We start from the raw sequence: 11,067 nt of genomic DNA on the forward strand, positions 1-11,067 counted from the left end.
TGCCCATCTTAATCTCTTATTTTTATTGGCCAGGCTGAGATATGGCTTTTTCTTTGCGACTCTGCCTAGACTCTGCCTTTTCACTGTTGACATTGAGACTGGTGTTTTTCTTTTAATAACAAGGACATTTCTATGTGACCCCAAACTTTTGAACGTTGGTGTCGGTATTGTAAGTCCATAAATTGAACTTGTAGTTTAGATGAACTCTTATAATAAATATGTGATACGTCTCGATCTTTCCATGTCTTTTTAGTTTGTTATTGATTTACTTCATTCAAAAGGTTTAGGTGTAATATGGAATATGAGGACATATAAAATAGGCTATACTGACACAACAGTAAATATGGTGGCACTGAGAGTCTAGTTGTTAAGAGCGTTGGGCCAATAATCCTGATTGCTTCAGTAAATCGCTCTGCATCTGCTAAAATGTTTATGTAACGAGGGCTGACTTTAGGGATAAGAACTTGAGGCTTAGACTCTAGCTATTGTGAGGGCTAATACTGTGGAGCAAGTGCAATATGAGTGAAGCCGTAAATCCCATTCAGCCATTCTCTAGCTAGCTACCCTCTGATGTCAATACCACAAATCAGATTAATGATGTCATTTTACACAGGTTAGTGCCACTACAAAGGTCAGATTCAATGTCAGGAGGATTAAGACAGACATATAAAACATACAGAGACAGAACACTGTTCCGGTCCATACACACAGAGATGGACAGGGTTACTCAACACAGGTCATGTTATGGTCAGATCACACAGTGGGCTAAAACTAAGCATACCGTACTTGAGATTTTCACCGCAATCTATTTATTCTGCACTATCTATGAAAACAGACTGTTGATAATTGAAATGAATCAATTAGAAATAAAAACATTGAGGTAATGTCATCATTGTCTACAGTTATTTGAGTGTAAAGGTGAAAGGGGATATTTTACATCATACGTTGTAGCCTACCCTACTGGTGACTTCTCAAATGAAATCTTATCATAGAGGGGATTATGGATCAAATAGAAAAACACCACCATTATTCAGGGGAAGAAGCACCGGAACAAAGCGTCTATCCCTTCTCTTTTTGGGAGACTGAAAATAAAAGGCAACACAATTGTCTGAATTCTAATTGCTTTATTTGTGGAATAGAATATAGACAACTGTGCTTTTGATCTGTTCCGCTCGTCGTCCTCTAGGGAATCAGTGCATCTCTATCGCTGACTGAGTACTGGCTGGCGCCACCTCTCCTGAGCCTACACATCCGGTCACTTATCATTGGGTCAGGTAAACACTTCATTAGGAGTGGTATGTATAAGCTTCTTATAATTACTATATAATCTTCCCATCAAACGTTTGTTGTATTCATACAGCATACACGTATAAAGCATATGACACGACTTTACTCATCTGTTGTCACTTCCATGAGAAAACGACATTGTGTAAATAATGTGAATCATATCGCTATATATGTTTGGAAATGAATGTCAGCAAGTATGTGTGAGGTCGACATAGTGCTCATTCTACTTCTATCTGCATTATATGAATAAATACTAAAGTAACTTTATAACAGCTGTAGTGCACAGTTACAGGGAAGTCTTTCATTGCAATATTATGCAAATAATAATCATCCCAGAAAAAAAGTAGGATTTGCCAAAGTTTGCGGTAAAATAATTACAACGGTTATTGCAAACACCAGATCTCATAAACAGAACTGGAGCCATGACAACAGTAAAGTCCAATGAAGTACAGTAGCAGCACCGATATGTTAGCATGTTTAACAAAAAAACGTTGTTTGTCACAGCCATCAACGGGCTTGCATACACTTAACCCTGTAACACAATATTACAATAAGAGAAGTCAACGAAAGGTAACTGTGAACTTTTCTTACTGGTAACCTCTTCTCCCGAATTTCTTTCTCATTGACAAAGGATGCTGTTGAATCCCTCCTCTACATTTTATTTCCCAAAAGAAACAGGTAAAATACCTACAACGGTATCCATGCATATTTGTGATCAATAAACACAAGTCCTCCCAACCTACCACACACAGACCACACAATCATACTCACCCACTTCGCATTCTGGCGAGGAACATGCCTCAATATTTTTATTTCATTCATTTTTTATTTATTTTTACCTAATGTACACTTCTGGTGCAGCACGTGACATCATTATTACTTCACAATGTTGTCAGGAGAAAGAAATAAAACTAACTGTTCTGCGGGAAAGAATAAGGTACCATGCAAAAAAAACTATGAGCTCGTCATATCTGACACCACTAATATCAGCAGTTCTATTCTCCACCATCTACTGTACAGGAACATGCATCGCTGTATTAAGCTCGTCATTACACTGACATTTTTTGGTAAGGTTTGAAGATGCATGTGATTTAGAGACGTATGATACAAAATATGTTACATATGCACTACCATCTAACAATCACTCCTTTATTTTCATCCGAGTTTGTGTGAAGAAATCTATTGCAGAATGCAGAACTAATATTTCTCTCTCTAAAGGTGTATTTATATATCAATATAATTTTGTCATTATTCATAATCTTTATAATCTCTCCCTGCAATATTTTTTGACACACATTATGTACTGAATATTCGTTTTTCCTGCTTGTTCTAACGTTGCATATCTTGAAAAGTAAAAAGGCCTTCGATGCCACGGTGGGTATATTATTGTTGAAAAACACTCTTACCAACCACACCATCCATATGTGTCCGTTCTCTGAGTCCAAGAGGCATGTAGATTCCTGTTTCACACGCTGTCATCTGTTCCTGCTCAGCTCACAGTCTCCGTGAGTCTCTGTGATACTCACTCAATTTACTAACTCCCCCACCCCCCGTAACTCCCTGGACCAAAAGGTCAACCGGTAACAGTAACTTCCCCAGCATGTCACATGGATGGTTCAAATCAAAGGAATGAATAAATGAAAAAGATTCACGCTAGCCCTACCTCTATTCAGTAGACATTACGTTGGTATTGGAGTGAAGCATTTGCAAAGAGTGTGTGGTATCATCCTTGAATGTCCTTCTTTTCCATGTTCTTCTCTGATGGGCCCCTTTCCTCTTCTTTTGTGCAATGGGTCAAGGTCCTGTGCTTCAGGGGGTTATAAAGAGGAGATCTTGACAGTTTCCTGGGTGTTGAAGGTACTGGAGCGAGAGTTGCGTAGGATGCCAGGGATGGCGGGGGAGTTAGGTAGGCTCTCATCAGGAGTGTTGGCTGGGGGAGTGGGGATACTGATGATGGCTGCCGTGTAGTCATCACAGTTCAGCTTCAGGTTTTCAGTCCTGGCATTTAGACTGGAGCGACTGCTCAGACACACACACATAGATAAAGTTAGACAATGCACACCAATATTCCTTTTAATAGTCCAACTTGTTAATTGTGTGTGGACTTATGTGTAATCATTGTAAGTAGATGAGTGTATTCTAGACAGGTCATTTGTTCTTCCACTCTCTGTAAAGTGATACATCCATCTACAACAACTATGTATAAAAATGCAAGTGCAATCTCACCATGATCAACTCTTTCTCTAAACAATAAACTATCATTAGTCATGCTACAGTGACAAATGTAAAACATTTTTTTGCATGGTTTTAGGCTTCTGGTACATTTATCATTAAACCCACGGAGGTTGTTTTGACAAACATCAACAGCATCAAAATAGTTAGAGGCAGCAGAGCTTGAACAACTTTGCCTCAGCTCGTAATTCAGGATCAGCAGAAGGTTATTTTCAATGAATCAGCCAGAGTAATATATACTAAAACATCAACAGCCTCTACAGGTGATTTAGTGGTGGGGCAAAGATAGAAAGGGAGGGGTGGGCTCCTTGGATCAGGTGGATGGTGTGTGCGGTACAGTACCTCTGTGGGTACTGGGTACCAGCAGGAGTCTTGGTGACGTGCAGCGTGTCCAGCTCCTGCACACTGCCCCGGCTGACAGAGACAGTGGAGTTGGCAAGGCGGAAGGCCCTCCTCTTGGCCCGGCGGGAGCAGCAGGTTGTGGTGGCCCCCTGCTGGCTGGACAGCGAAGTGCTGCGGCTGGTGCGGAAGCCCACTGAGTCGGTCACACACACCTCGCTGTAGGTGACTTCATCGGTGAACTCGTGATTCTGTCGAAACATACAAGAAATAAAAATGTCTATCATGTCCCTCAGTGAGTTTCTGGGGCAAAGATGTTCAGGAGGAGTGTAAATGTTTCCTGCAGGCTGGATTGTGTTACTTTGCTGTACATTTTGATAATGTATTGACTACTGCTGCCTTCTTGGCCAGATCACCCTTGTAAAAGAGACTCTGTGTCTCAATGGGATTCTCCTGGTTAAGTAAAGAAAGAAAGACATCAGCCTGACAGCTTTGAACTAGCTGTAGGTTTCTGCATGCTATAGCTCCAGGATGATGTTCTCCTGATGGTGTTTAATGTCTGTTTTTAAGTGGTGAAGCCCAAAGACAAATTTCCACATTGCGTGGACAATAAAGTTTTTGTAATTCTGTGATCGCTGCTCATAACTGCTGAAAGTGTGAAACATCATGAGTGTAACACTGCTGAGTGGGCATAAAGTACATCAAAGTGAGTGATCACCTTGAATAAAAAGTTATATCAGACAAAATGATCCATGAGATAGTTAACAGGCAAAAAAGGAGCACTCACTGTGGTTTTCTCCAAGCAGTGCAATAGGTGATGATGTTGGTGCTCAAAGGCGGACCTGTTCTTCACACAAAGAGGTGTGCTGTCACCATCACCATCCTGAGGGACACAGCAAGAGAGCAAATCACTTAGCCCAACATGGCCCCACATGAAAAGATATTGTAAGTGAAAATACAATGACATTAATAGTTGAATTAGTAGCTGGTAATGTATTGCTGTGATAAGCAAACTTAACATTGTAAACACATGTGAGATTTGATTTTGCCCGACAAACAATGTAGAATGAGTTCTTACTGATACAATAATACCATACACAGTACTACTGAGTAGACCGTGTGCCTCCACAGGGCTAAGGAAATACATCTGAGTGACTGTCCTTGACTGTCTGATTGTACAGTAAGTGACCGTTCATGGTCTCTCTCTCCAGTGATGTTCACCCGGACACACAGAACCCCAGAGGACCAATGCTCCCTCTGATGCTTCCTAAAAAAGCATATTTTTTTTGTGATTTGTTAAACATCTGGCTGTGAAGCTGAGATTTCTAGGTCAAGGTGGTTGATCGCTATCATTATTGCAATAGACGGCGAACAGCCTGTCAAAGTCATCTACATTGAGATCATCTTATCTGTTAGACTGAGAGAGAGTGTGTCAGACTGGGAGGGAGGGAGGGAGGGAGGTAGGGAGGGAGGGAGGGAAGGAGGGAGGGAGGGAAGGAGGGAGGGAGGGAGGGAGGGAGGGAGGGAGGGAGGGAGGGAGGGAGGGAGGGAGGGAGGGAGGGAGGGAGGGAGGGAGGGAGGGAGGGAGGGAGGGAGGGAGGGAGGGAGGGAGGGAAACAGCTATGTTAGTCACAGTCTGGAGACCTGCTGCAGTGTCAGCGGGCTAAGGGACATCTGTTTGATTCACTACAGACATGTCCGATAAGATCGTCCCTAAGTAGAAATAAAAACAATTAGCTTTGGCCCTTTGGAGGTCGTGCTCTATTGGGTCACTGAATAACAGAGGAGATGGATTAAGTGAGTAGTGTGTTCTTTAGTTGATGGTTTTGCTGTTCTGCACCAGTCTATATGTTGCTGTGTACAACAGCACAAAACACTGCACTGCGGTGACATTGCATGAGTGGTTGAACATTTCATGTTAGCTATTGGAAATCTGAGAGAATGTTTTGCATTACATTACATTACATCACATCAAGTAGAAAACAGACTGCTAGCTATCCCTCATACAGTAGATTAAAATTAATGTTAATCACGGTCATTTGGAATAGGATTATGCAGTCCTCATGATAGAGTTCAATCCTAGGTTATTTGTTTTGCAATATATGACAGAATTGGCTATATTTGTCCTAATTTATCAAAAGAGGAACATACTGTAAATAGAAATACTGTGGGAGATAGCATTGCAAATCATGATTCATAGATTAAGTTTGGTTATGGCTGGAAGCCATGCATTCTTTATGCTAATGTTTTTTAAAGATCCATGTTACGGGAAACAGTGAGGTGTCAAATTGGGGAGATGGTTCTATAGGTGTTTGTGGGGGGGACTCTGGTATAGAGACTATACTGCAGGCAAGACTAAGAGGACCAGGAAAATATACAACGCTGTGATAGACCTGGGAGAAAAAACAACCCCTCTAGGTTTATAAATAGCTCTGCAGTCCTGTTAGTAATGGGTTTATAGATCTGTGCTGAAAAAAATACCCTCTCACTCTGGGATTGTAAATATTGGATTATAGTAGCTTTCAGCTGCTGAGAAGAAATAAAGACTACTCTGGAATCAACCTGGTGCATAGTAAAGATGAGAATTCAATCCCTCCCCATCTGTGCCTCCTCCTCCTCCTCCTCTCCCACCTCCACTCGTTACATCAGCAGAATGGGCATCTTCTTATATCCCTCTCTCCTCCTTTGGTGAAGCAAGATTAGTATACTGAAATATGTCTGGGAGGGAGCCCTTCTTTAATTCCCTGCACTGGCTACGGCTATTAAGGAATGTTACTGGAGATACTTCCAGTTGCATTGCTGTCTTCAATCATATTTGGCATCATAGAGTGTATGATATAACACACAGTTACTAACTACACTAGTCTGCCATGCACATAGTACTGTATGTCAACCTGGTCACAGAGCATTTAGTATTATTCTGTATGTAAATCTGAGACTCTCCATTTAGTATGATATGTTACGTTTCATATGGTATGTAATTAATTTGTGGATATCCATTACCCATTCCGTATGATATGTTACGAATTACAATTCATATTATATGTTATGAATTGGCAAAACATACTATACAGTATGTTACAAATTTGCAAAGTGTATATTATATGTTACGAATTCTAGTTAAGTGGCTAACGTTAGCAAGATGGCTAACGTTAGCTAGGCTAGGGGTTAGGGTTATGGGTTACGGGTTAAGGTTAGGAGTTAGGTTAAAGGGTTAAGCTTATGGTTAGGGGAAGGGTTAGCTAAAAGGGTTAAGGTTAGGGTTAGGGGAAGGTTTAGCTAACATGCTACGTAGTTGCAAAAGTAGCTAAAAAGTAGTAAGTCTTTGAAAAGTGGCTAATTAGCTAAAATGAAAAAATGTCAGTCCAAGTCAAGCACTGATGATTACATGGAGTAAAACCTCTGTGAGGAGGTTATTGCATGTTACGTGCAATGATGATAACATTCGAATAGTTACCTAATGCCTAGATTCCCTATAGGACAGGGCATTTCAAAATAGGATACGGACAATATATATATATGAGTGTACAAAACATTAGCAACACCTTCCTAATATTGAGTTGGAGCCCCTTTTGGCTCCAGAACAGCCTCAATTCACCGGGGCATGGACTCTACAAGGTGTCGAAAGCATTCAACAGGGATGCTGGCCCATGTTGACTCCAATGCTTCCCACAGCTGTGTCAAGTTGGCCAGATGTCCTTTGGGTGGTGGACCATTCTTGATACACACGGGAAACTGTTGCGTGTGGAAAAACCCAGTAGTGTTGCAGTTCTTGACACACTCAAACCGGTGCGCCGACACCTACTACCATACCCCATTCAAAGGCACTTAAACCTTACAAGAGATACAAAAGTACAAGTAATTGCCAAAATAAAGGAAACGCCAACATAAAGTGTCTTAATAGGGTGTTAGGTCACCACAAGGCAGAACAGCTTCAATGCACCTTGGCATAGATTCTACAAGTGTCTGGAAATCTATTGAAAGGATGCAACACCATTCTTCAACAAAAAATTCCATAATTTGGTGTTTTGTTGATGGTGGTGGAAAATGGTGTCTCAGGCGAAGACCAGAATCTCCCATAAGTGTTCACTTGGGTTGAGATCTGGTGACTGAGACGGCCATGGCATATGGTTTACATAATTTTAATGCTCATCAAACCATTCAGTGACCACTGCTGATGGCGAAATTGCCATCTTATGGGGGCATAGCTATGGTAGCCAAAATAATGCCCTTCCCAGCATTTTTACCCTAAGCATGATGGGATTTTAATTGCTTAATCAACTCAGGAACCACACCTGTGTGGAACCACCTGCTTTGAATCTTACTTTGTATCCCATATTTACTGAAGTGTTTCCATTATTTTGGCAGTTACCTGTAGATACGCTATGTTAGAATGTTTATTTAGGTGAAGTCTGAGGTAATACAACTGAGGCAAAACATTTTTTCACTGCTTTAAAGATGAACAGCTCAGGATGGATGGTGAATCAGGAGACTAGTGAATTGCTACTCATCCTCTAGTAACTATTTTGTGGCCCCTGTTACCAACACCATTACCTATGTGTGTCCATAAACCGCCTGTCTACAACCTCTGCTTTCTGTTCTCTGACTCATTGACTCCCTCATCTCTCAATACATTCTTAGAAAAAAGGCTTCCAAATGGGTTCTGCGGCTGTCCCCATAGGAAAACCCTTTTTGAATGCAGACAGAACTCTTTTGGGTTCCATGTAGAACCCTCTGGGGAAAGGGTTCTACATGGAACCCAAAAGGGTTATACCTGGAACCAAAAGGGGTTATTCAAAGGTTCTCCTATGGGGACAACCGAAGATCCCTTTTGTTTTTAGATAGCACCTTTTTTTCTAAGGGTGTAGGATCATTGGTTGAAACAATTCATTTGCATACTGTGAATGAGATTGATTCTGAGGGAAAAATAATAGATATTTGGTGTAGCAAGTCATCCTTCATTATTACAGGACTATTGGTGCTGACTGATAGATTTAATCAAAGGAAAGTTTGGGATTAAATATTAATGACTGTCAACGTGGCTTTCGGTTATTTTAAATGTCATTGAAACTGAAGCTGACTGATTCTTACAATGTGCTTGATGTTCCCGGCCAGCAGCTTAATTCATCTTTCTTTTAAATGTATATATATATGTTTTTCAAATTGGCAATCATAATGACATGAGATTATTATGCAGGTAAGGCCAGCAGGCTAGTCTCTTTTTATTGGTTTGTAACTGTTATGAAAGTTGTATTGTCAATTTGTTTTGTAATTAAACACCTCTTTAAACGTGTACATGACACTGCAACAGCATTTCCCCATGGGGACAATAAAGTCAGTAAAGTAAAGATTAGGTAGGTGAAACTACAGCAGAAAGTGTTGGTGTCGGGGAGGTGTTCCAGAATTGAGATAGAGAGAGAGAGAGAGAGAGAGAGAGAGAGAGAGAGAGAGAGAGAGAGAGAGAGAGAGAGAGAGAGAGAGAGAGAGAGAGAGAGAGAGAGAGAGAGAGAGAGAGAGAGAGAGAGAGAGAGAGAAAGAGAAAGAGAGAGGGGAGAGAGAGAAAGAGAGAGAGAGAGAGAGGGAGAGAGAGAGAGAGAGTAGGAGAGAGAGAGAGAGGGGAGAGAGAGAGAGAGGGAGAGAGAGAGAGAGAGAGGGAGAGAGAGAGAGAGAGAGAGAGAAAGAGAAAGAGAGAGGGGAGAGAGAGAAAGAGAGAGAGAGAGAGAGGGAGAGAGAGAGAGAGAGTAGGAGAGAGAGAGAGAGGGAGAGAGAGAGAGAGGGAGAGAGAGAGAGAGAGAGAGGAGAGAGAGAGAAAGAGAGAGGGGGGGAGAGAGAGAGAGAGAGAGAGAGAGAGAGAGAGAGAGAGAGAGAGAGAGAGAGAGAGAGAGCGAGAGAGAGAGAGAGAGGAGAGAGAGAGAGAGAGAGAGAGAGAGAGAGAGAGAGAGAGAGAGAGAGAGGGGGAGAGAGAGAGGAGATAGGGGGGGAGAAAGAAAGAGAGAACAGCAATCTGTCTGATTCTGAAGTAAATCCAGTTATTATTGGCCAAGAATAAGCTACAGTTAAAGGAACAATTAATGATGCCATGGCAACAAAACTATCTCCAGAAAAGAGAAAAGCTTTAGTGCCATTTTGTTTTGTCACGAAGCTGAACTCCAAATGCTTTATCTTATCAGTCCAGAACCTCTGCTAAAAGCATTAAAGTAGGAATTCACCCTTTTTCCATGGACTCTTCCCTACTTTGCTCAAACCCTGATGAGTGTCTACTACTATATATATTTAAACATACTTTAGGTGAAATACTGTATGCTGTACATGTGAAATCCAAACATACACCAGTGAAATAACTATGATTCTCTATATGAGCATAAGGAAACATTTGCTCATGTGTATTGCTTACCTGCAATCCCCCATCCTCTTTGTGCTGCAAGAATGCATTGGTGGCCCCTTTTTAGCCATTCGAATCCTTGCCTGGCGCACTTTCTGGAGAATGGAAAAGAATTGGATAGAAATGCCTGTGTCAGCATTTGCTCCACATACAACCCAGTGAGCAATATCTGGGGGAATAAATACAAAACTGACATTTCACAAGACAGTGTGAATCCTTGTAGCTTTCCCCAATCGCATTTGCCTGAACAAGCCATCTATTAAGGATAGAAAAACCCATCGATCATACATAGGATACTTACAGCAAAGGGGGTCTGTTGACCTTCACAACAAACTGACATGCAGACTGATGAGACTGACACATCACACCGTCTCATCTTCTCTCTCCTCCTCTCTCTTACCTCTCTTACCTCTGTGCCCTCATCTATCTGCCCTTTGTTCTGGGCTGGTGGTAGATCCCTTGCTGAGAAGTTGGGAGACTATAACAGCACAGTAGAGCAAATCACCACAGCACCCACTCTGAGGGAGCAGATGGAGCCAAATTCTTGTGCCGTCCCCCCATCTTAATATCTTTTCCGTATGCCCGCTATGGAGTCTGCTGGAAGTCTGGGAACCATTCTCCATTCTGCAAAACATCGACGACACAAAACAAGCACAGTGGGGGGGTGGATTAATTAATGTGAGGAAAGCCTCCTCTCAAGGCAGGGCAGGAGGTCATTACTGTGACTAGTGAGACAGAACAGTTATAACTCAAGCATCTCGTAGTGGTATAATACAGGACATGCAATAGACCCAATAAACAAAAAATGGTTTGTGAGTGTCAAATGG

At 41.6% G+C, this 11,067-nt stretch overlaps 1 protein-coding gene across 1 annotated transcript in view; it reads right to left on the bottom strand.

Moving 5' to 3' along the window:
- Positions 1-1,117: 1,117 nt before the first annotated feature.
- The window catches only part of LOC109908641 (potassium voltage-gated channel subfamily D member 1-like), a 10,642-nt gene continuing 692 nt past the window's right edge, over positions 1,118-11,067 (bottom strand). Inside the window, exons 2-6 of the mRNA XM_031793315.1 lie at positions 10,650-10,718; positions 10,253-10,276; positions 4,646-4,741; positions 3,862-4,109; positions 1,118-3,306 (exon numbers count right to left, since the gene is read on the bottom strand). Coding sequence (XP_031649175.1) covers positions 3,105-3,306; positions 3,862-4,109; positions 4,646-4,741; positions 10,253-10,276; positions 10,650-10,718 — 639 coding nt within the window. The 3' untranslated portion in view covers positions 1,118-3,104. The remainder of the gene's footprint in view (positions 3,307-3,861; positions 4,110-4,645; positions 4,742-10,252; positions 10,277-10,649; positions 10,719-11,067) is intronic.

This window comes from Oncorhynchus kisutch, linkage group LG17 (assembly GCF_002021735.2).
Source record: "Oncorhynchus kisutch isolate 150728-3 linkage group LG17, Okis_V2, whole genome shotgun sequence".
In the NCBI taxonomy this organism is placed as follows: Eukaryota; Metazoa; Chordata; class Actinopteri; order Salmoniformes; family Salmonidae; genus Oncorhynchus; species Oncorhynchus kisutch.